The 25,034-nt window shown below is 48.6% G+C and overlaps 1 protein-coding gene across 7 annotated transcripts; it reads left to right on the forward strand.

The window, feature by feature from the left end:
* Positions 1 to 1,362: 1,362 nt before the first annotated feature.
* Positions 1,363 to 24,705, forward strand: SLC43A3 (solute carrier family 43 member 3). Of its 7 annotated transcripts, none has more exons than XM_084798012.1 (14): positions 1,363 to 1,440; positions 2,158 to 2,508; positions 3,058 to 3,187; positions 5,505 to 5,551; positions 7,911 to 7,987; positions 8,190 to 8,282; positions 12,944 to 13,083; positions 14,302 to 14,399; positions 15,689 to 15,784; positions 15,961 to 16,185; positions 16,460 to 16,579; positions 21,558 to 21,744; positions 22,388 to 22,502; positions 23,860 to 24,705. In XM_084798012.1, exons 2-14 carry the CDS (start codon positions 2,325 to 2,327, stop codon positions 23,962 to 23,964), a joined length of 1,617 nt encoding a protein of 538 aa, XP_084654138.1. In that variant the 5' UTR covers positions 1,363 to 1,440; positions 2,158 to 2,324; the 3' UTR covers positions 23,965 to 24,705. The 7 variants fall into 7 exon arrangements, with proteins under 7 accessions (XP_084654138.1, XP_084654139.1, XP_084654137.1 ...); XM_084798013.1 differs by having other exon boundaries at positions 1,386 to 1,466; XM_084798011.1 differs by lacking the exon at positions 1,363 to 1,440 and adding an exon at positions 1,441 to 1,567.
* The last annotated feature ends 329 nt before the right edge of the window (positions 24,706 to 25,034 follow it).

Below are 25,034 nucleotides of genomic sequence, written 5' to 3' on the forward strand. Positions count from 1 at the left end.
CCCTGTGTGGCGTGATCTTAGGCAAATTCCTTTTAGGATTCCCCCACCGCCCACCCCTCAAGCTCCTTCTCTGGGCCAGAGGTAACTACAAACTGGAAACCCCATTCCTCTGCAGTTGACCTGCTGCGTCTGCTCTACGGGGACTTCGTATGCACCACATGCCCTTTGAGGACAGGCGGGGCAGCTAGTGACCCTGCCAGATTCGAAGTTGCTAGCGTGTACAATGGCAGTGCCGCCTTTTTTGATATTTGGTTTTGGTGGTTATCTGGAAAACACTTCCTGGCACTGGCCTTCCCGCCATCTTTTTTCTTTTCTGGTTTTTTCCTTTGGAAAGATGGCTGAGCCAGGAAACTAGGCAAGGGGTTGTATCTAATGCCTAAGAAGCTCTCTTTCAGCCAGGCATGGCCCCTGGGAGGCAGAGGCAGGCAGATCACTGTGAGTTCGAAGCCAGCCTGGTCTACAAAGTGAGTCCAGGACAGCCAAGGCTACACAGAGAGACCCTGTCTCGAAAGAAAAAAAGAAAAAAAGAAAAAAAAAAGGAAAAAAAAAAGGAAAAGAAAATAAGAAGCTCTCTTTCAAAGGAGGGGAGAAAACTGTGGCACAGGCAAGGAAGACATCAGAGCCTTTGCTCTGGGTTGGAGTGAGCAACACAGCTGGTTAGGCCAGCTACCTCATGCTGATCACAAGCTCCGATGGGCAATTATAAATGTCTTTGATTAATAAAAAATGGGGTGATGAATGAATAGTTAATCAATGCAGTCTGGCAGGAAGCATCTCTCAGAACCTGGGCTGGGGGTTTCAGCAGGGATGGGAGGAGCAATGCAAAGGGTCCTTAGGGGTGAAAGTCAAGGCTCCCTCCAGTGATGTCTTCACATAAGCGCCTCGGTCCTGACTCCAGGCGCCTGATTTTATGGTCGGTTTTTCTTGGCAGCTAGCTCTGGGGATAAGTTTGGGGTGCGGAGTGAGCGGATGGCTAAGTGGGAAACAGTAGGTTCCTGTCCACCCAAGTGGACAAGGTAAAGAGCTGGAAACACGATGTATGTACATCTACATGCTGTGCCCTTTGATCTCTATATCTGGACCAGTACCTGGAACTGTGTTAAAAATAGCTTGGTTAGGGATGGCAGAGGCAGGGCTACCTAAAGGCTTAAAGATAGCCGAAAGAGAGCAAAAGACACCCAGTCCGAAGCCTAGACAGCTGTTGAGGTAGGAAAAAAAAAAAGAAGAGGTTTTTGAAAAAGAAGAAAAAGAAAAAGAAGGAGGAAGTGATGGAGACGGGGGGGGGGGCGGGGGGGGCGGGGGGGGCGGGTCCCAAGCCCTGGCAGGAGGGGGCGAGCCGCGGAGTCGAGCAGAGGACTGGGAGGGGCGATGAGAGGAGGGAAAACCCGGCCCTGGCGGGAACTGCGGGGCAGGAGGGCTTGGTGCCGCCGGTGGCAGCGGGTAGGACACCCGCCCGGCCTGGTCAGGTCGGCAGGGCTGGGTCGGCGGGGCAGGGCCAGACAGTGCAGCGCAGGGCAGCGGGGTCATGGTGAAGGGCAGTGGCCTGATGGCGGGGACAGCGATCTAGGTGGGGAGCGGCTGCGGGATGGGGAGCGACCTCTGGGCCTGGTGAAAGTTATGACTGTCGGGGGCTGGGGGTGGTGGTGGTGGTGCTTGTGGTCCTAGACAAGGGTCCCGGTGGAATATTTTTGTCTAGTGACCAACCAGGCGGGCGACCTTGGAGCAGAAGTTTTTGTTTTGCTATGTCGCACTGAAGAGCTCCAGCTGCTAGACACAGCGCTTGCCTGTAGGTGGGCGCCCATGGTCCCTCATGGCCTGCGAATGCTCTGTATTCAGACTTTCAAGTTAGGGATTCCTACCTCTGCTTGTGATGTCCTCAAACAGTGGGCAGGGTGGTTTTTTTCCCCCCTCTACGGCTTGCCATGAGACCTGCCTTATGTCCTTACCCATGGATGGTTTCACAGATAACGGTGAATGAGAGGAGATGTGTTTGTTTGTTTGTTTTTGTCTTTCCATGTTTGGAAATGAACTCCAGGTCATATTCTATGGCTAAGCCACAGTCTCTGGTCATGTATGAAAGTTTTCTGAGGACCCCTTGTCCTCCGCTGCCTTTCCCACACGCTTCCTGTACCAGGCTACTTCTGACTTCTTTTTCAGGATCCAGTCGAAGCATCCCGTGGTACTCCCTGATCAACTCAGAGACAGCTGGAACAAGAAGGCTCTTTGAAGTCGAGGGTTTGCCAAAGGAATTTCGCACACATCACCGGCAGTGGTCCACCTCAGAAGTTCAGAATAGGATTTGCGGATCCACTTCACCTCAGATCATGGCCAGACAGGGCCTGCCCCTTTACTTGGCCACTCTCTTGACTGGGCTGCTGGAATGCATCGGTTTTGCGGGTGTCCTCTTTGGCTGGACGTCACTGTTGTTTGTGTTCAAAGCAGAAAACTACTTTGTAGAGCCCTGCACACAGGACTGCCTGGTCATGAGCAACTCAACAGAGTCTCCTGGTAAGGACAGAGATGGCTTTTTAACCAGGCTGTGCCTGGCTCCTGGGAGGTGGAAAAGCGTAGAGAGAAACACAGTCATTCCTCACCTTGCCAGCCTTCCTATGGGGGGAGGGGAGGGACTGTCAGCACCCTCTTAGCCCTCTGTGTGGAGGTGTCAAGGAAGAGACCACCAGCTTTTAAAGGGCCTTTAGAGAACTCTATATTTTATTTATTTAATGGTTGTTTGGTTGGGTTTTGTTTTGTTTTGGTTTGGTTTGGTTTTTTGAGACACGGTTTCTCTGTGTAGTAGCCTTGGCTGGCCTGGACACACTTTGTAGACCAGGTTGGCCTCGAACTCACAGCGAGCCACCTGCCTCTGCCTCTCTGCCTCTCAAGCGCCGGGATTAAAGGCATGTGCCACCACGGCCAGCGACCTCTACATTTTAATGCAATTTGATGGCCAGCTTTCCCATTCCCAAAGCTGTCTGGGTACTAACCTGGTAGGAAGGTTGGGGGTGATGCTGATTCTGGCTCCCGAAACTGGGGTTCCTAAGAGCTTTTTGTCCCCAGGCTCCAAAGCTCAGGATGAGAAGTTCTCACTCATCTTCACCCTGGCATCCTTCATGAACAACTTCATGACCTTCCCCACCGGCTACATCTTCGACCGCTTCAAGACTACGGTGGCCCGCCTTACAGCCATGTAAGCCTGGGCAGAGGCTGGATCACAGGGCGTGGACTCTTCCATAGCGCCACCCTCTGCCTACTCCCTTGGTTCCCTTTCCTTTCCTCTTTCCCCTGCAGTCAGTAACGTTATCCTGTTACATGCTCAGCTTCCTGAGAGGCCAGGATTACAAAAGTAACAAAATGTACGGTTGATGCTATCTGTTCTCCTTGTCCCTGGGATCCCCAGCCTCATTTCCGGCAGGGCCTCACACCGAGGTAGCGCAGGCTTGCCTCTGCTCTTTCCTGCTCATCGTTTTCTGGATGACCACAATGGTGGCCTTTCAGGTGTCCTTTGACTAGACAGGAGGCTCTAGCAAAACTAGGTTTTCCTTGCATTCGAGTGAGAGACCTCGTGTTGTGTTTACAGGGTTCTGCTGCCTCCTGATTACAGTAATGCTCAGAGCCAGGTTCACTGATAGGCCGGGGTCTGCTGAGGCCCGATAGAGCCCAGAGCAGGAGAGTGTGTGTCATGAGAGGGAGGAGAGGGCAGAGCAAGAGCCTTACACTTCAAGCTTTGGGGAGAGCTTGAATTTTCATTTCCTGTTGTCTCTCTTCCCCACCACTTGACCTTTGAACTTCTTCTGCTTTATGGTACCATTTTTGTTATCTGTCTTTGCAAAGTCCTCCACCACTAAGGGGTCCCTGGAACCTTGGGATTGTTCCTAGAATCACTTGAACTTTGTGTTTTTCTTTTTTTTTAAACGCTGCTGGGAATGGAACCCAGGGCTTCGTGCAAAGCCAGGCAAGTGTTTACTTCTATATTGGTTACTTTCCTGTTGCTGTGATTAAAAAATAAAATAAAATAAAAAACAAACAAAAACAACATGACCAAGGCAAATTATAAAAGTAAACACTTAATTGGGCTTGTGGTCCAATCCTCTGTGATGGTTAAGGGAAGGCGAGGCCTTAGGCGGCTGGGACAGCAGCTAAGAGCTCAGATCTGGATCCACAAGCAGGAAGCAGAGTATACTGTGGGTGGTTTTAGGAACCAGTGATGCACCTGCTCCAACCAAGCAATGCCTTCTAGACCTTTCCACCAACTGGGAACCAAGTACATGAACGTGTGAACCTACTGGGGGCATTTCATTCAAGCCACTGCAGCTTATAAGTCACACCCGTAGCTGTGAACTCAGTAACTGAGTTTGGAATCTAGATCAGTCTGATCCAGGCATGTCCAACCTCTCTGACACTGTGACACTAAGTTGTCACCTGAACTCTCAATAACCAAGCATTCAGGTCACACACACACACACACACACACACACACACACACACATACATACACACATACACACACACACACACACACACAAACACACACACACACACACACACACACACACACACACGCATTCATGCACACACATACACACATGCACACACACACATCTTGATAACTTTTTTTTACTGTTTATGATTCTGATAGTTCACATTTATAGCTATTCTTGGCTGCATGTCATAACTAACCCTTTCCTTTTCCAGAAGAGGCCACCAAGGCCCAGAGAAAGGCAGCACCTTGTCCAAAGTCATACATAGGTGGAGGAGGAATTAGAATTCAAGGTTGTGATTTGCAGACTGGGCATCGGCCCCCTTTCCCAAGGGCTTGGCCTCAGGACAAGAGGGCCTGTGCCTTGCCCACTGTGCTTCTGAGCTTTTTTTTGTTGTTTGTTTGTTTGTTTTATACATCATGCTGTCAGTTGAGTTCATGATCCAAGACTTCCCAGCTTAGCCTTAGACCCTGGGATGAACAAAACGCATCGTCTTAGTTACTTTCCTGTTACTGGGATAAACTAATCGGACAAAAGCCGCATAAGAGAGAAAGCTCTTTGCCACAGTTCCAGGTTACGGTCGTCATGGTAGTGACGTCATAGCGTCAGGAACTCAAGGGAGCAATTCTTATCGCATCTGTAGTCAGGCAGGGGATGGATGAGTGGTGGTGCCCAGCTCACTTGCCTTGTTTCACGTGGTCCAGGCTCCCCTGCTGTGGAATAGCTCCACCCAAGTCCATTTGGGTCTTCCCACATCAGTTAAAGGAATCAACTCTTTGCGCAGGTGATACAAGGTTCTTCGGGTCCACCACTGAGGTTTCCCATCGTATTACTGTCCTCTGGGCCGCCTACCTCTCCGTCTATCAATCAGGGCTTTTCTGGGGCCGAGCCTCTCAGACGTGGCCGTGCCTCTGGAGTTGCTGGCTGACAGTGCCGTCAAGTTTCACCTCGTCTTGGACGTCAGGCTGGCGGACTACGGCTTGGTCCTTATGTTTCCTTTTTTAATTGGATGCTTCTGTATTTCAGATTTCTCTATACCTGTGCCACACTGCTCATCGCCTTCACCTCTGCAGGTGAGTGCAGACGGGTGGGTGGGACAGACAAGCTCGGGCGGCAGATGATGGATGGCCCAGGTGCGGAAGGCAAAGGGCCTGTGGTATTTTCGGCAGAGAGCCACAATTTGGAAAGGATCCCCACGAGCTGCTGAGTTGTTTGTCTGTTAAAAATTAATCCTACTGAGGAAAGAACTATGTCTACACAGTATTAAAATGTTCTCTCGGTTTTTTTTTTAACACGCAGGATAATTTTGAGAATATCTTCACTTAGAGTCAAAATCGACAGCCCTGTTGCATGAAGAAAAAAAAAATTGCTTCCAATGATTACTATAAAAGTCGGGGCAAAAAAAAAAAAAAAAAAAGTAGGGGCATTCCAGTCTTGCCTGTTTTCCTTTCCTTTGTTAAGTGGACTACTGAGATGAGATTCCAGCTTGATGACTTGCCTGAGGCCACAGATTAAAAAAAAAAAAATGAGTGGGAAGTGGGCCTAGAAGCATGTGGTTCAGGCTGGCCAAGAGGCAACTCCCAATATTCTTCCCCAGGGTCAGATTAGGTGACTTCATTTTGGGGCTTGAGAAATGAAAACTCTGTAAATATGTTGTGTAATAGCTGTGTTGGAGCCAGCTGGCATCATGATGGGGGCGCCACTCCTGTTTAGCAAACCCAGGGTCTGAGTGCGTTGATCCAAACAAATCTCGCCGAAGTCACGTTTGTAAGTTTTGAGCAATAGTGTCTTTATTTATATTGCTTATATGTGTGTTTACATTTGTGAGCTTTGTGCAATAGCCCCCTGCTATTTATTCTCATTTTACTGATGTGTAGAGTTGAGTGTGCATGGAGTGTGTGTGGCTGGCTTACTTACACTTAAGCAGAAGCCAGGAGACCGCCTTGGGCCTCTCAGGTGCCTTGCGTTTTTTGAGGCAGCATCTCTCACTTTTTGACCAAGCATCCCAATATATGAGCCTGTGGGGGCTGTGCCTATCCAAACTGCCACTCCAGCTGAGAAGAAATCCCTCTTCCTCCATAAAAACAGGACTTTTGTTTTGGGAGAAGCATTGAGGCTAGGGTGATTTTATTGTGAAACTGATCTCCAATCTTCAGCTCATTAGGAGAGATGTACATTTGTTAACAACAGAAAGGGAATGGCAAATAGTGTGAGTCATCGAAAACCGTCCCTTCCAGAGCTTCTCCAGGCGTAGCACGGTAGTTAACCTAAGAGGTTGTCAAGCCGTCTTAGTGGGAAAAGGTGCTCGCCACCCAGTCTGATGACCTAAGCTTGAGTCCCAGGACCCACATGGTAGAAGGAGAGAAGCAACTCCCACAAATTGTCCTTTGGCCTTCACACATATGCCAGTGTGTGCACGTGTACATACGACACACACGCGTGCATGCACGCACACACACACACACACACACACACACACACACACACACACACACAATGTGAGGAGAAAAAAAAAAAAAAGGAGGACGCTAGCACAGACCTAATATACCAGCAAGCTTTGGATTACCTATTGGAAAAATTATTCCTACTTAAAATCACTTTTCAGCCAGGTAGTGGTGACACACACTTTAATCCTAGCACTCAGGAGGCAGAGCCAGGCGGATCCTTATGAGTTCAAGGCCAGCCTGGTCTACAGAATGAGTCCAGGACAGCCAGGGCCACACAGAGAGATCCTATCTCATTAAACAAATAAATAAAACATAAAAGAAATAAATCACATTTTTAGTGGCTTTGAGTCATTTAGAGATTATCCAACACTTAGGAGGCCTGTTGCTTCCCTGTTGGTTTTACTTGTTTTTTGTCATCGTTTTGTTCAGAACCAGGTGCGTGCTTACTCACGTAGCATTTCTCATGTCAAGTGCCACGCTTGCCACGAAGGGAGTGCTCAAAGTGTCACAGCCAGAGGAAAGGTCAAGGGGGATTCTCTCTGTTTGTTTCCACAGAGCATCGGTGAGGCAGGATAGCCTCTCCTTTCTATGTAGCCAGTGAGGAGAGTCAGGCATACTCAGAAGGTAGCTGAGGTTGTGGTTCTACAGTGGTTTTGAGGCTGGATTTGGGGGCTGACTCCGGAATCCTCTTCTCCAGAGGTGATGGAGCAGGCCTTTGTGGCCACAGACCCAGAACCATCTTTGCTGAGGAGAAAGGGGGCAGGGAGGTCTCAGGACACCTGAGCAGGAACAACTGGATCATCTCACGACTGTCCCCTGAGGCCCTCCCAGTGTACCAGCAGAAAAGAGTTCCAGGAGCTGCTGTGGTGGTGTCGGGAGTTTGAAGCTGGTGGGAGCTGGGGCACCTTGGAGGAGAGAGGTGAATGCATAGCTTCCGGGGGTTTCCAGCGACAGTGAAGTCACCCTGTGCCATTCGTGCTTCTAGACTCTGCTGTCCTGCTCTTCCTTGCCATGCCTATGCTCGCCGTGGGAGGAATCCTGTTTCTCATCACCAACCTGCAGGTGTGAGCCTGTGCCCCTTCCCTTGTCCTAGGCACCCAGGGGAGGGGCACACACCATTTGTTGACCCAAACCAGGGTGGGAGGAGTTGGAGTGCAAGGGGGGTTGGGATATTAATCATGCCCGCCACATGCTGGGTGCTGAGGAGGGAAAATAGTTGTCTGGTGAGTAAATAAGTCGGCGAGGTTTGTCTTGTCCTCTTCAGGTTGGAAATCTCTTTGGCAAACACCGTTCAACCATCATCACCCTCTACAACGGAGCATTTGACTCCTCCTCAGCCGTCTTCCTCGTCATTAAGGTAAAAAACGCCAGGAGCTGGGGCTGGTATCCTGGTCAGCAAAGTGCCTGCTGTGTGAGCACAAGTACCGGTGTTAGATTCCCAGAACCCACGTGAAAAAGCTGAGAGTCCTGCTGTGTGTGCTCTTGCAATCCCATTGTCGGGTGTTGGACACAGGTGAAGCTCTGGGGCTAGCTTAGCTTACTGGGCAGATCCCGAGGCCAGTGAAAGGCCCTGTCTCCTGAGGAACGATATCCAGGGCTGTCCTCTGGCCTCCATACACTTTCGTACACACATTCCCACACATGATGCTATTAATCAACTTTTACTAAGCACTCAACCCCTTATTTACTCTCGACACTTGTCCTGTGAGCCCTGCATGACTTCTACCAGCCTTCGAGGTAGGCGCTGTTTAAACCCCATTCCTCAGGTGACACATTGGAGTCTTAGGGAGAACATGGTACTTGTCAAAGGTTCTGTGTGGGTAACTAGGGTATTTGAACCGGCGCTTAGGCCTGTTTGTTTCTAGAGCCAAGCTGGTGACCACTAAGCTCCCTCTTTACACTGAGCTTATATTCTTTGTTCAGTGAGTAAGGAGGACGTGGTCATGTTATCCCTTGGGTTAGGGATGGATGAAAACTGGGGACTCTGTAAAAGGTGGCATTTGCTGATGCGTGCTTCCACTCTGAGAAGGGCTAGTGAGGGCGTTGGAGACTACCCAGGGGCCTATCTCTCCCAAGGGCTAGCCGAGAGTGTCAGGGGAACAAATTGTTGGCAGGGATATTAGTAGCCCATTAACAACCATTCTGCTAATGGTTTTGTTTGTTTTTTGTTTTATTAAATTAAATTGTTATTGTTATTTAAGACAAGGCCTCCTAAGCTGGCCCAGGACTCACTGTGTAGTCTAGTTTGCTCTCAAACTCATCATCCTCTTCCTTGGCTTCCCAAGTGCTGGTGCCATGGTATCTCACTTCAGCTCATTTGGTTTTGAGAATAGTGTCTGACTGTGTAGGGCAGGCTGGACTGATTCTTGTAGCCGAGGCTAGCTCAGACTCTTGATCCTTTTGCCTTAGGCTGCCTTAGGTTACAGGCAGGAATCACCATTCCTGGCTTTGCCAACCATTTTAGTGTTTAAGTCATTGCTAACAGTTTTGTCTGGCTAACATCTTGCTAGAAACCGTGGGATAAGTTCTGGTTGGTCTAAGCTAACTATGGTAAACTCTGTCTCTACTACCAGTGACTGGGTAGAGGTGGGCATGACGTAAAAGCCATTGCAGTGAGATAAAGCGGATGTGTAGAGTAGAACTTTGAGGGACATTTCCTCCTGGAGGGAGGGTGAGGGCAGAGTAGAAAGAAAACCTTTATGTCGGGGACGAGCTCAGTTTTTAGAACACCTGTCTTCGCATGGACAAGGCCTAGAGTCCAACACCACAATTGATCTTGGTAGCAGCTTGCAGTCCCAGCACAAGTGGGGTGAAGGCAGAGGAGGGTCAGAAGTTCAAGGTCATCTTACGCTATACAGTGAGCTTGACACCTGCCTGGCCTACCTAAGACCCTGTTGCCACAATAGCAGCAACAAAAGCCTTCTTCCTTGTCTCTCTCTGTTCTTCCTCTTTGAAGCCTGCGGTGGGAAGGAAGGTGTAATAGGTGACACTGTAGTAACCACACTTAAGTTGTGAGGCAACAAGCTGGGACCCAGTGACTCAGCAACATGAGTGAAAAATGCTGGGTCCCAAACTCTCCAACCTGGGGCTCTCTCCAGGCTTTTGTTAGGCCACCCATGGGTTTATGAACCTCACTTAGCCCCATGAGCACACTGGGTACAGGGTCTGAGTCCCGAGGGCTCTCTAGACCCTCTGTTGGTGGCACAAGAGGGCAGTGGATGAAGACATATTTTTTGTTTTGACCCCAAGTTTGGCATATGAAACAGACAGACTTGTGTGAGGGTGTGTGAGGTTTGTCCACTGGAAACAGAATTGTGAGAGGGCACATGCTGCCTCTTGTGGGGTGGAGGTGAGGTGGGGGGTGGGGTGGGGCACAGTCTATGCCAGTTGGTAAACATCCTGGTATAGACTCTGAAAGGAGATAGATAGAGCACCCCGCCCCCCAAAAAAACCCACCAAAAACAAAAACAAAAAAACAAACCCAGAGACTTGGCTTTTGTATCTCTTCCTATTGTCTGGCTGTTCATTGTGTTAAGGCCCAGATTGCTAGATCCCTCAAAGACTACCAGGAATCCAAAGACGCATGCAAAAAGCAAAAACAGTCTTTATTTCTGCAGAAGTCCAGCATGCAGGGATCACCATTTAGACAAAATGGCGATTGCATGCTCTTTTTAAAGACATTCAGAGGGAATTCCAAGGGAGGGTTTGGTGACCTTTAATATGACTGGAGCAGTTCAAACTGAAGAAATGAGAGCAGACTGGAAAGATGCAGGCAACCTTAGCCAGTGGCCATGCGTTAATGATAAGACAAAAGATTTCTAGACCTGCAGTAAACTAACCTTGAGAAACCTTATCGTCCTCGGGCCAGATGGCTAGGCCTTCCCAGTATCTGTGGGATTCCCAGTAGCTGCTGAGCTCATTTCTTAAGAATGGAGGCTCAGGCAAGAAACTGGAGCCGGCCATGGAGTCGGCTAGACTTACTTAACCAGGCCTCCTCAACCACTCATCTTTGTTTTTTGTTTTGTTTTGTTTTGTTTGAGACAGGGTTTCTCTGTGTAGCCTTGACTGTCCTGGACTCACTTTGTAGACCAAGCTGGCCTCGAACTTACAATGATCCGCCTGCCTCTGCCTCCTGAGTGCTGGGATTAAAGGCGTGTGACACCACCACCCAGCTCAATTGCTCATCTTTGAGATGCTCTGCTTTGTCTCCACTTTGAGATGCTCACTGCTAGATAGAGACGCTTGCTCCGAGATAGAGATGCTCGGGAGTAGACTTCGAAGAGGCAGCTGTGTCTGCTGTTGCTCCTGCTGCCGCTTGTTTCTGTTGCTTTGCTTGCTGCTGGAATCCTGGTGATCAAGAGTGGGATCGGCCCAAGGAACTGAGTCTAAAAATGTCTATTTCTCCTGCCCCTATTAGCCTTCTTTCTCTCCTATCTAGGGTAGGTGGGCTGGAAGGGAAGTAGACACATTAAAGAACCCCAAATCAAGTAGGTTTTTTTTTGTTTTTTTAATCAAAGCCTATACAAGAGCTGTTTTCAAGGCTCTCTGCTCTATCCAAGTAGGGCTTTACCTGGATGCACAGACTTCCCTTTGGTAGTGGGAGGGAGGGGCTGGAGCAGGAGTGGAATTCTTAACTGATTGTGACTCAGTTGCTTCCTGTACAGCCATTTTGCTTCCCCAGACCTCAGAGTCACCCTCTGTGAAAGGAAAAGGTTTGTCACAATCTGTGGTTTCTAACGTGGAAGTTGAGGAATTCGGAGGTTCCCTTTGTTAACATCAGTCACCCAGGAGAACACAGGGAGGGTCCTTCCTTAGCTTCCCACAGATATGTTTTGTAAGCTGAACTCTTGTGTGAAGAGCTGGCCACAAGAACTTCTTGCCACTGGGGAAGAAACACTTCTAGGCTAAAAGATCTCCGAAAGTCATGTGAGAAGGTTCCAGAAGATGGTAGGGTCAGGACAAGGTGGTTCCCATGCTGCTTACTGGGCCCTGGGTGAAGGCTCCTGAGGACGGGAGATCCTTGTGCAGCTCAGGAGGGCAGGCAGGAGGCTCTGATCAAGCTTTGGAAATGTGTCTTTCAGCTTCTGCCTCTTACACGTTACATAGAGCGTAACATTTACTATCAAAAATTTTAAAAATATCGATCGGTATGTGTGTCTGTGTGTGTGTGTGTGTGTGTGTGTGTGTGTGTGTAGGTTAGAAGACAATTTGAAGGAGTCCATCCACCATGTGGGTTGTGGGTGTTGAACTCAGATCATTAAGCTTGGCAGCAAACATCTTTAACCTTTGAACCATCTTGCTGGGCCTTAACGATTTCTTTTTCTTTCTTTCTTTCCTCCTCCTCCTCCTCCCTCCTCCTCCTCCTCCTCCTCCTCCTCCTTCTTCTTCTTGTTTTTCAAGACAGGGTCTCTCTGTGTTAGCCTTAGCTGTCCTGGACTTGCTTTGTTGTAGACCAGGCTGGCCTTGAACTCACAATGATCCGCCTGCCTCTGCCTCCCGAGTGCTGGGATTAAAGGCGTGCGCCACCACACCTGGCACCATAACCATTTTTTAAGTGTACAGGTTAGTAATTTAAGTACATTTATGCTATTGAGCAACCAGCACCATCTCCAGAAATTTTCACATTATAAAGTTGGAACCCTGTACCCATTAAACACAAGTTTCTCAGTCTTCTCACCCCTGTTTCCAGCCTCTGGCAATTGTCATTGTACTTTCTATGAGTTTGGCTATCCCAAGAATCTCTTGTAAGTAGAATGATACAGAATTGGGTTTTTTTGGGGGCGAGGGACTGCCTATCTTCACTTGGCGTCATGTTTCAAGGTTTGTCTGAAGTGGTGTGTGCCATGATATTCTTCCCTTTTAAAAGGCTGAATATTATACCATCAAGTGGCTGTACCACTTTTTGTTCATTCCTTCATCCATCCAGAGGCACTTTGGTTTCTCTCAACTATTGACTGCACTCTGTGATGCTCCTGTGAGCACCTGTGCTATTCTGACATGTTGCTGTTTTCTCCACAGCTTCTTTATGAGCGGGGCATCAGTCTCAAGGCTTCCTTCCTCTTCCTGTCTGTCTGCAGCATCTGGCATATTGGGCGTACCTTCCTCCTGATGCCCTGGGGACATATTCCCTACCCACTGCCTCCCAACTACAGCTATGGGTAAGCATGATTGGCCAACACCCTGTCTGATCTGAGGTGGGAAAAAGGAAGATTAAACCTGCTACAGCAGAAGAGTGTATTAGTTAGCTACCCCTGCACAACAAGGATACTAAGCATTTCTTTCTTTCTTCTTTTTTTTTTTTTAAAGATTTACTTATTTTTGTTTTATGTCTATGACTATTTTGCCTGTGTAAATGCATATGTACTATATGTGTGCTTAGGGCCCATGGAGGTCAGAAAAGGATGTCAGAGCTAGAACTACAGTTACAGATGAGTGTGAGCTGCCATATGGGTACTGGGAACCAAGACTGTATCCTCTGCAAGAGCAGAAAGTCCTCTTAATGGCTGAGCCACCTCTCCATTGCTTCTTACATTAGAGCCAGACTTGGAGGATCTTATCACTTCTGCCTCTGATCATGCGATGTGTTAGCAGGGAGCTGACTGGTCTGCCGTGGCTTTGCTTACATTGGGTTTGAAGTGACAGGGATGTCTGTGTCACAGGCTGGTGCTCCAGCAGGCTTACTTGGGTGTGTACACAGAGTGGTTCTGGGGTTCAGAGATGGGGGCAGAAATTGTACACGGTTCTGGGCTTCGACTTGGAATTGATATGTTCCTTGTATGCTACCTTGATGTCACTTGTATGTTACGTTGTCTTGGCTGGAGCGGTTTATGTGTCTGGCCTAGATGACAATGAGAAATAGGCAGATTCCCGTTGCCAAGGATGGAGACAGAGAAGGTGTGGTGTTGCGGTCACGTCCTTGTCGGTTGTCGGGAGTCATGGGGGCATCTCGTTTGCTGCTTGCTCGCTATTTGTTATACCCCGTGTGCCACATTCCCCACTGATAGCCATGCCTTTGTTTTCCATCTGAGAAGATGAGGCTCCAAGGGGTAAGCTGGAGCCATGTGAGGAAGAGTCAGGGATGAGACTTGTTACAAGACCCATTCTCTTCGTGCATGCTTCCGGGGCACCCCAAACTTGTCTATGTATGAGAATAAGTCAAACCACTGCAATAAGAAAATTAAAGTGGGAAAAATGGGAACTTGGCGATTAGCCAGTACACATTCTGATTTAACTGGCCAGGCTGCCACTTGGCCATCAAGGTTGTTCAAAGTGGTTCCCTACGCAGTGTGATGAGCATCTCTGCACTGCTCCCTGTAGTCTTGTTTTGGTCCAGCTCATCGTCCTTGGCCTGGCCGCCCGGGCTTCTGTCTCTACAGCTTGTGCACCAGGTTTGGCACCAGAAAGGAAGAGATGAGAGTGGCTGAGCATGAGGCCAGGGAGCTGCAGTCAAAGGAATTTCTTTCACCAAAGGAAGGTGAGTTCTGGTTCACCCATGTCCCCTGTAGACACTGGCACTCCTGCCTGCACCTTGGTGACTTCTTGTCTGCTCTTAACTCCAGGAAGTCTTCCTAGGGCCTCAGAAGGAGGCCAGCCAGGCAAGGAAGAGCCCAAAAGCATTTCGTCAATCCCTTCACTCAGAGAAGGCAGGGCCTTTGTGCCTTTCCAGCGCTTCTTTCTTGCCTTACCCACAAGCCCCAGCTCTCTCCACATTGCGCCCGCTCTACCTTCTGCTACCCGGTCTTGCCCTCTCCTAGGGCGTCAAGGCTGGCATGTGTGTCTCCATTTCTTTCTGTCTCCTGGAGCTGTACCGTTTCCATCACTTCCTCCTTTCCCTCCTTTCCCTCCTTTCCCTTTGGTTACGAATATTATAAATCATTGCTAGCTGCTGTAGAAGTAAAAATAGGAGGAGGGAGGGAGCGACTGGAGAGAGGCAGGTCATAGGGGCAGAAGTAGCAGCTGGGCAGGAGAAAGCAGTTTCCAGAGCAGGGCAGTTAATAGAATTACATTGTATTTGAGATTTTTTTTTTCTGTACGAGCAGATTTTAGCTGTTCTTGGCACACAGGAAAAAAAATGGGCAACATTGTGAGATGATGGATATGTTAATTTGCTTTGCTATGGTAACCATTTTACTATCTATATGTACCCGATGACAGCATGCTGTATGCCTTAAATACACACAATAAAATTTATTTGTTAAGGAAAAAAAAAAAAGGAAGAAAGAAAGGAAGAAAGAATAGGGGCCAGAGATGGAACTCAGAGGATAAAGGCCTTGCCTAGCGTATGCAAAGTCTTGGGTTCAATCCTAGCACGAGGCAGAGTGGAAGGAGGATCCAGAGTTTCAGCGTCAACCTTAGCTACATAGGGAGTTCGAGGCCACTCTCAGCTACTTGAGACCCTTCTCAAACAATAAAAATAGTAAGAAAGAGGACAGTGGAAGGCTCACATAGTCAAGAGGAAAGCGAACCTGCAAGGTTACAGAGGTGTGGAACCGGGCTGCCTCCGGGCATCCTGTGTGTCGTAACGCCGTAGCCAGCCTGCACACTTAGGGAGAATGAGTTATTTGGTCACCTGGGTGAGGAACAGTTAACTCCCACTCCCACCTGGACAGGGATAACAAGGGAGTCCTACGGAAATGAGGGATTCTGGGACTGAAGGAAAGGCAGGGGACGCAGCAGATGAGAGCAGTAGCTGCCCATCACTAGCTCTCGCTTTGTCCCAATGTCCTCCTTGTCTTTCGTGTTTCACCATCTCGGCTGAGGAAGATCAGGAGAGTAATAAAGCAAAAAGTGTCATTGAGCAGTCTGGGAGAGACAGATCAGATTTCAGGACACCGAGGAACTGCAGGAGAGCCACCCAAGGTAGCCGGACAAGATGACACAGCACAGTGGGGGGTGGGGGTGGGGTTGTTTTGGGAGGCTCTTGGAAGACAAGAATGGAAGGTGAACTAGGCCTGAGACTCTTGCCAAGGGCCACTCTATCTCACCCAGCCCTTCCTCTCTCCCTATCATTTATGGCCAGTCCCTCTCTTTTCCAGCAGAGAACTCTGCACCCGAGCAGCAGCCGGAGCAGCAGCAGCAGCTGGAGCAGCAGCAGCAGCCGGAGCAGCAGCAGCAGCAGCACTCTTTTCTCAGCTGTGTGCTCTCTCGCAGATTTGTCTTGCATGTGGTGTGGCTGTCCGTCATACAGCTGTGGCACTACCTCTTCATTGGTACCCTCAACCCTCTACTGACCAACTTGGCTGGTGGGGACAGAGTGCAAGGTATGTGGGCTTCGAAGCAGTCTTTTGGTAGGAATGTGGGGCCCTGAGGGACTCGGGAATGGGTGCTAATGCTAGCAAAGTTACGTATGTACCCCGGGGGGGGGGGCTGTTTCTGAGGATCTGGGGAGGAGGGCTAGAGAAGAGAAAGGCAGGATGGGAGGATCTTGTCTTGTAAATTAACCTGGAAATTTCTTCACACCCAACCCTGCCTCTCTCTCTCTCTCTCTCTCTCTCTTTCTCTCTCTCTCTCTCTTTTTTTTGGTACCTTCACCAGTCAGTGCCTTCACAAATGCCTTTGCCATCACCCAGTTTTTTGGGGTGCTGTGTGCCCCCTGGAATGGCTTGCTCATGGACTGCCTTAAACAGAAGTATCAGAAGGAAGCAAAAAAGACAGGTGAGACTGGGATCAGGTAGCCAGGGGGAGACATCGTCACAGACGTCCACCGTCATCCGATCTTCGCCTTTACCCTTTCTCTCCGCCCTTGTTCACCCGTCCATTCAGACCTTCGTCATGGGGCCTTAGCGATGGATGAAACAGGCACAGCTTGTCATTGTAAGCAGTTCCTAATTCATCGGGCAGAGAGAGGTGATGAGGTAGTTACAATGTATGAAGTATGGATGCTTTGTGATGGATGGGGCGCTGATTCTATGATGAGGCAAAGCCACACCCACACAGACAGTCTGTTTTCCTGCTCTCATTGTCGGCAAATCACAGGAGATATCCAGCACTGTACTGTATAGTGGTAGGCTTTCTGTTAGGTGGTTTTGCCCAGCTGGATGTGAAATGTTCTGAGCATATTTGTGCTAGCATACACTGAGCCCTGATAACTCCATAGGCTAGGTATGTTAAATGTATTTTCAACTTGCTGGTATTTTTGGCTTCCGATAGGGTTTTTTTTTTTTTTTTTTTTTTGATATAGCTCTACTGTGAGTCAGGGAGCCTCTGTGAGCATGCAGCAGGAGCAGGCAGCAGGCTATGGACACTAAGAAAGGGCGCATTACCTGTCCTGGGTGAGGCGGAGCTGTTGTCAGGGAAGGCTGACACCTAAACCAGGATGGAAGAGACAAAGAAGGGAGGAAAAGGAGAATTCAGTGGCATGGCAGAGCTGGCAGGGTAAGGCCTTCAGGAATCTGGATCCTTTCTGCAAGGTAGTCAAGCTAAACAGGGCGCACAGTGCAGGAGGGTTATGGGAAAAGCCAGAGAGAGCAAAAGAAAGCTTCAGGCTGCTTGCCATGCCTCAGAGCTAGAATGTGACCGTGGGTGTGGTCAGCAGCACAGAGGGTGCTGGGACCCTTCACTCGGGTGAGCTGGGGGGTGAACGCTAAAGGGAGAGAGCCCCGTTTCGGGTTTGCTTTGTCTCCATCTTCCTCTTAGCTCTCTGCACCCTAACCCCGCTGCAGTATTTTGAAACCAAGTTTAGACAGTGCACTGTATTCACTTGCAACTATTTCATAGGCTCTCCTTAACAAAAACAACTTCTCTTCAATAAATATCACTATGAAAATTCCCAATAATTTCTTTTTTTTTTAATAAAGATTATTTGTATTTTTTATGTATACATGTGTTCTGCCTGCATGTACCCCTGCATGCCAGAAGAGGGCACCAAACTTCAGTACACATGGTTGGGTGTGAGCCACCATGTGGTTGCTGGGAATTGAACTCAGGACCATTGGAAGAGCAGCCAGTGCTCTTAATCTCTGAGCTATCTCTCCAGCAGCCCTTGCCCTTTTTTGTTTTTGTTTTTGTTTTGTTTTTTTTGAGATAGGGTTTCTCTGTGTAGCCTTGGCTGTCCTGGACCCACTTTGTAGGCTAGGCTGGACTCAAACTCACAGAGATCCGCCTGCCTCTGCCTCCCGAGTGCAGGGATTACAGGTGTATGGCACCAGGTTTTAATATTTTCTAATATGCAACTGTTTTTCACTTGTTCCTGGTGGTCCTCAGTACATTGTTTCATGACTGATTTTTTTTTTCAGTGTCTCCATACAAAGTCCACACAAAGTTGAAAGGACAAAATTCAATTGATGTGTCTTTTGTATCTCTATTTTTAAGTATTTACTTATTTAAGACAGAGTCTCATCTAGCCTAGCCTAGCCTTCAAGTTTCTATGTAACCAAGGCTGGCCTTGAACTCACTGTGTAGTTGAGGATAGCCTTGAACTTCTGAACTTCTGTTGTCCAGTGCTGGGGTTACAGGCTCACCACAACACCCAGCTAACAACTTTTTTCCTCCTTTTTCTGGTACTGGAATAGAAACCTGAGTCTTGTGCATGCTAAGCAAACAGTTTACAACGGAGTTATATCCCCCACTCCAACTCCCGTCCTTTGCGGTTTACGTCAGTGCCCCTCCTCTTGTTTATTTGTTGAAGAAAGCGAGATATTTTTCCTGTCAGATTTCCCACATTTGGACTTGGCATCCTTTGGGTATTTCATGAATGGGTTCTTTTGATTGGGCATTTCTTGTAAATAGGCAGATTCGAAGCTTGGAGGAAACTCAAAATTTCCCCCTTTGGCAAGAATATAAACAGAAGTGGAGTTGTGGCCTTTCTCTGGTTCCTTTGCGGGCCCCTGCTGTTTACTGTCTGCTGTTCTGACGTTCAGGTGCATCGGCCGCCGCGTCAGAACTTAGTGTGATCCATCCCTAACCGTGCTTCCCATCAGCCCGGGCAGCCGCCGTGATCAGTTTGAGAGCCATGATTTGATTAGGGCGCTATTTCCATCACTGCTCCAGCTTTTAGCAGCTACAGTTCCTCCAGAAGACACCACCACTTCATCACGCAGAAGTAACCACTTGCCTTTCTCCTTTGCTTAACCAGCTTCAGGATGACACAGCGACGTCTTGTCCCACTAGAGACAAGTGGGGTTTCTGTGTCCATAGAGTCCAGCTGGATGCACACTGAAGCTCAGTGGTCTTATTTAGTGTCTGAGATTTTTTTTGGTTTTTTTTTTTTTTTGCTTTTTGTTTTTATTTTTATTTTTTTGAGACAGGGTTTATCTGTGTAGCCTTTACCTGTCATGGACTCACTTTGTAGACCAGGCTGGCCTCGAACTCACAACGATCCGCCTGCCTCTGCCTCCTGACTGCTGGGATTAAAGGCGTGCTCCAGTGTGGCTGGCTTGTGTCTGAGTTTTTAAAGCTTTACCTTTTTTGTTGTTGTTGTCTTAAAGAACTTTATTTTTGAGAGTTTCATATGTGTATACCATGACATAGACTCTTACCTGAATTTTTTTTTTTTCTTTTGAGGGATGATGGCTTTGTTAGAGAACAGTGATTCTGATGTGCTGCCATCCTCTGCTCCACCTTTCTCTTCTGTGCTGGAGACGGGGCTCAGGGCTTCTCATGTGCTCAGCAAGTGCTCTTCCTCTGAACCAAAATCCGGCCCTCACCAGTTTTGGGGGATTTTTTGTGGTTGTTGTTGTTGTTGTTAGTTTGTTTTTTGTTTTTGCTTTGTCTGAGATTTTGGGACAGGCTCTTTCTATGTAGCCCTGTCGGCCTGGACCTCACTATGTAGACTAGGCTGGCCTTGAACTCACAAAGATCTACCAGCCACTGCTTCCTGGGTGCTGGGATTAAAGGCATATGCTACCACACCTAGCTTAGCAATTTTTATTCTGTTTACTCATGTTGGGTGTGGGTACAGGTGCATGCCAGGGTGCACCTGGGAAAGTCCGAGAACAGCTTGTGGGGCTCAGCTCTCTCCTGGTAGTGTGGATCCCAACAACGGAACACAAGTTGCCAGGCTTGGTGACAGGCGCCTGTGCTTGCGGAGCCATCTCAGTGGCCCTCACTACTCTTCCTCAGGCCCACGTTGACCTGTCTTTGGCCACTAGGAACTCAAGCTGTCTAATGTGGGGCTCTCAGACATGACTTAGCTTTAGACAGTGCCTTTGCCTTCTAGTGCATGAGCGGTTTGGGTCTGTCTAACAGGACGTGTTCCCTGCACCAGAGTGGCCCTTCTCCAACTAGTCTTGGGTCTCTAGTGAAAAACAGTATTTGGAGACTTCACGTTGAGTGTTCTTTCTCTCTGTGTCTCACCCTCTTTAAAATTAAAATTGGACGTCAGCATGCAGGGTGATAGGCTTCACTGCGGTATTTCCTATGCTCAATGTGCACCATTCTTACCTTTCTCCTCTACTGCTCCCTCTGCCCCGCCTCCCTCCTGCTGGTCCCTTCCCTCCCCCAGATAGCTTCCTTTCCTGCCTTCACGTCATCCTGTCCTATGGGAGTGCTTCTGCCTGTCTTGTAGTTCAGTGATCATACACACACACTCATATATGCACATGCTGCATACACACACACACACACACACACTCATATATGCACATGCTGTGTACACACACACACACACACATACACACATACTCATATATGTACATGGTGCATACACACATACACACACACACATATACATACACACACAGAGTTATGTTCATTGAACTCTTTTTTTTTCGAGACAGGGTCTCTCTGTGTAGCCTTGGGCTGTCGTGGACTCACATTGTAGACCAGGCTGGCCTTGAACTCACAGTGATCTGCCTGCCTGTGCCTCCCGAGTGCTGGGATTAAAGGCGTGCGCCACCATGACCCAGCTCATTTTTGTTGTTGTTGTTGTTTCTGTTTTCTCATATTTTGGGATGGCTTTGCTTGCTTCCTTCCTATTTGAATTTTATTGAAAACATTCACAAGTTAAGCATTTATGTTTCCTCAAACCTAAAGCTGGGAAACAAGATATTTAGTTCCATCTCTGCTTCTTGTTCCCCTTTGTCTCCTTGTTTCGTTCAGTGGGCGGTTTTGTTGCTTTTCTTTAAAGTACAATAATCACCTACGTAAGCACGTATTTATATGCACCCCTCTCTTAGATAAAATGTAGAGTACCGTTCACACAATTGTGCAGTTGTCTTTTCTACAACACTGTCTTTATTCTGAGACCCCCCTCTCACCCTTATAACTGCTGCCCAGCTCTATGTTATGTGGCTGGCTTGTAATTGGTACCGTGCCCCTCTGTTGGTGAGTTTGGATTGTTTCCAGTCCTTTGCTATTATCAGTTGTGGTTTAAACGATCATCATCATCATCATCATCATCATCACTACCACCGTCATCACCACCATCCTCTCTGGTTCTGGGTTACACAGGACAAGAGTGCGTGTGACACCTGCTCAGAGGCTACTGCATCTTTGAGTGAGTTAGCGAGCCCTTGGGAACTGAGTCGAGCAGACCCATATGACTGACGTGTAGGAGGGCAGTTGTTAACACTGAGGAGTTTGGTCTTGAGACGTGACCTGGTTCTGTTTAGAGGGTTCTGATCTTTCTTAGCCTTTTCTGTGTTTCCTTGGGCTCAGCTCCAGGCACCTATTTCTCTCCCCTCTTCTGCACCAGGTTCCTCCTCCTTGGCTGCAACTCTCTGTTCCACGGTGCCTTCGCTGGCCCTGACGTCCCTGCTGTCCCTGGGCTTCACCCTGTGTGCTTCCATTCCTGTCATCCAGCTGCAGTATGTCACCTTCATCCTGCAAGTGATCAGCCGCTCCTTCCTCTATGGGTGCAATGCTGCCTTCCTCACACTGGCGTGAGTGAGCTTGGGGAGAAGGGAAGTGGCTGGCAGTAAGGACATTGTTGGGGGAGATGGGCCTGGAGGTGGCCAGGTGAGGCCACGTGGGGAAGTGATGGTGACTGGAGATGGATACAGGTGGGAGGGGTGGAGCATTCGCACACCAGGGCGTGGATGGCCAGCGAGCGTCTCTCACTACTTGGTGGACTCTTATTACCCTCCGTTACCTGTGCTAGCTCTCCCAGAGAAGGGTAGAAGGACATTTTCCTGTTTGTGTGCCCGTGACACTGCATTCGTGCTTCCTTTGACAGCACCTGCGTGTGTATTTTCCTTGAGACCTTGCCAGGCACAGCCTGGGCCTGGGTCCCTCTGTTCCCGCAGAGCCCAGAATGGTGCCTTCTCTGTCTTATGGTTAGAAGGACTGAACAGAGTCGGAGAAGGAAGGGCTTGCTTGAATGGGTGAAGGGCAGGCCTAGGACCGGGGAGCTGGCCCCTGCTTGGAGAGAGAGAGAGAGAGAGAGAGAGAGAGAGAGAGAGAGAGAGAGAGAGAGAGAGAGAGAGAGAGAGAGAGAGAGAGAGAGAAGAGTGTGTGTGTGTGTGTGTGTGTGTGTGTGTGTGTGTGTGCTGTAAACCTCACTGAAACCTGCATCTTTCTCTCTAGTTTTCCCTCAGAGCATTTTGGAAAGCTCTTTGGGCTGGTGATGGCCTTGTCAGCTATTGTGTCTCTGCTGCAGTTTCCCCTGTTCAAAGTCTCCCCCGAGAGCAACGCTGTTTATGTGAGTACCATGCAGGGCCTGGTCTGTCCAGCCTGTGTGTGGGTCCTTGACTAGAGAAAGCATACCCAGGCTGGACCTATTGCATAGGGCTCCAGCAGGGGGCGCCCTAAGCCGGCTCAGGAGGCCTGAATGTGTAGAGGCTTCAACAGCACGGAAACAAACATTCAGGGTTGCACTTCTCACACTAGGGTCATAGGCAGAAACCTGGCTGGAGATGGTGTTTCCTAAAGTCACAGGATTAACACAGTGCCACTTCCCAGAGGCCCTGTGCTTTTGATAGTTCTGGAGAAAAAGAGTTGTTTGTGAACATGACATAAATATATATATTACTCCAGGACAGGATGCAAAATCCTCTCAGAATTTCAAGCTAAGAGGATTCCTGCTTTCAGTTAGTGCAGGCCAACCTTGCCTTCTTCCTGGTGACCATGGCATATCCTGCATTTATCTGAGGACAGGAAGTTAGTTCACAGTTTAATTAATCCTTGGCCCTCATAGCTAGTGGATGCTAATAGCCTAGCCTTGGGAGGTAGTCAGGACTCTCCAGCTTTTGGGTGGGGCAGGAAATTGAGAACCAAAGATTAAATGACTTTACAAACTCAGATGCTCACAGTCATAGTCAGCTAAGGCGTAGTTCGCACTTAGGAGTCAGAGTTCTGACCACTTGTGACTCTGCTTGCCTCAGAAAAAGAGATCATCAGGGTGGAGAGAGGGCTCGGTGGGAAGGGCTCTTACTGCTGAGTCTGGAAACTTCTGTTTGGTCCCCAGGACTCTCAGTGGAAGGAGAGATGCAATTGCTACACGTTGTCCTCTGTCCTCCTATGTGCTCTGCGGCACTTGATACACACACACACACACACACACACACACACACACACATAAACAAATGTAATTTTTTTTAAAGATCAAAGTGTAAATCAAGTATTTAAGTTAGGCTACACTTAAGGTGTCAGGAGCCCTAACTCAACATTTAGATGCAGCCTAACAGATGCCTCACCAGCGTGTCACGTGGCCCCGTACAGGTCACTGAGTGCCCTCTAGATCACTGTTCCCTGCTTCATAGAATGGGCAGGCCTGTGGCTTATTGGTGGAATGCTTGCTTAGCATGCACAAGGCCTTGAGTTCAGTCCCCAACACCGAATGAGTCATGGGTGGTGGTACATTCCTGTAAGTCCTGAATTTGGGAGATGGATTAGACTTTCAAGGTTAAGAAAGAGAGAGGAGAAAATTATGAAAATAAACCACACGTTCTTCAGGCGACCTTGGGTCTGGGTGGAAAACAGGCTGTAGACTTCAGTATTCTGTTGGTGATGGTGCAACTCAGAGGTACTGGCCTGACCCATCCTTCCTGTCTCCCCAGGTGTCCATGGGACTTGCCATTTTTCTGACATTGGTCCATCCCTCCTTGGTGTACCTCGAATACCGTGCTGAGAAGACAAAACCATCTGTGACCTCCCATCCTTGAAGCCCTCGCTCTCTAGCCTTGATGGTTTCCTGATCATTCCTTACCTTTGATGATCCACAGTCCATAGAGACTTTGCCTACCCAGGAGAGCTGTAGTAGGCAGCAATAGTTTTTCTTAAAACAAACAAACAAGGCACTTAAATGCCACCTTTGTTCACCAAGAAGGGAATGTCAGTGACAAAGTGGCCTACCTTCACACCGACCCAAAGCAAAGCCTCATATAAATTCTTACTTTGGGAGCAGGAAGTTACTCCCCACACAGGGCCTCAGCAGAGCTCACTGCAATGGAGGGAGATAGGTCACAGAGTCATGCTACCCTAAAGGACTTGGGAACCAGCTGATTGGTTAGCCAGAAAGATTTTGGACAGCCTATCCACCTGTGTGTGTGTCTGAGCAATGTATCCTCTTTGGGAAAGAAGGTATTTATTGGCTTAGGACTACACACACACACACACACACACACACACACACACACACACACACGTATGTATGTATTTGTAATTGTCTCAGGGCTGGACAGATGGATGGCTTAGCTCTTAGGAGCACTGGCTTCTCTTCTGGAGGACCTGGGTTTGATATCTAGAACCCACATGACAGCTCACACACTGTAACTCTATTCCCTCCGTGGTCACTGCATGCTTGTGCACAGACGTATCTATGCAGACAAAACACCCATACACATTAAATAAATACACAAATTGTCAAGGGAACACTTTTATACAACAATAAAGTCTCTATATTTAAGGCAACTATTGCTTCTACTTCTGTGGGTTTGTGTAAGCATGTGCTTGCCCATGTGCATGGGTTGTTCGTGGGGAGGTGTCACTCTTAAGGACTGTGTGCAGGGTTGGGGGTCTCTGACTGCATGCTGTAGCATGGCAGCTTGACATAGAATAGGGGCACAAGCATGGGGCAAACTCCTGGGTCCCGGGATGTGAGCTCTCAGAGTCTCTTCTCTCTTCATACCCTTCAGCCTCAGTCAATACCCTATGTGTCTAATTCATAGCTGTACGCAGGTGGTCTCAGGATAAGCCTCAGTTCTGCCAGCAGCCCCTGGGAAAGCCCCACAGC

This window comes from Acomys minous (assembly GCF_964271855.1).
Source record: "Acomys minous genome assembly, chromosome: 10".
Lineage (NCBI taxonomy): Eukaryota > Metazoa > Chordata > Mammalia > Rodentia > Muridae > Acomys > Acomys minous.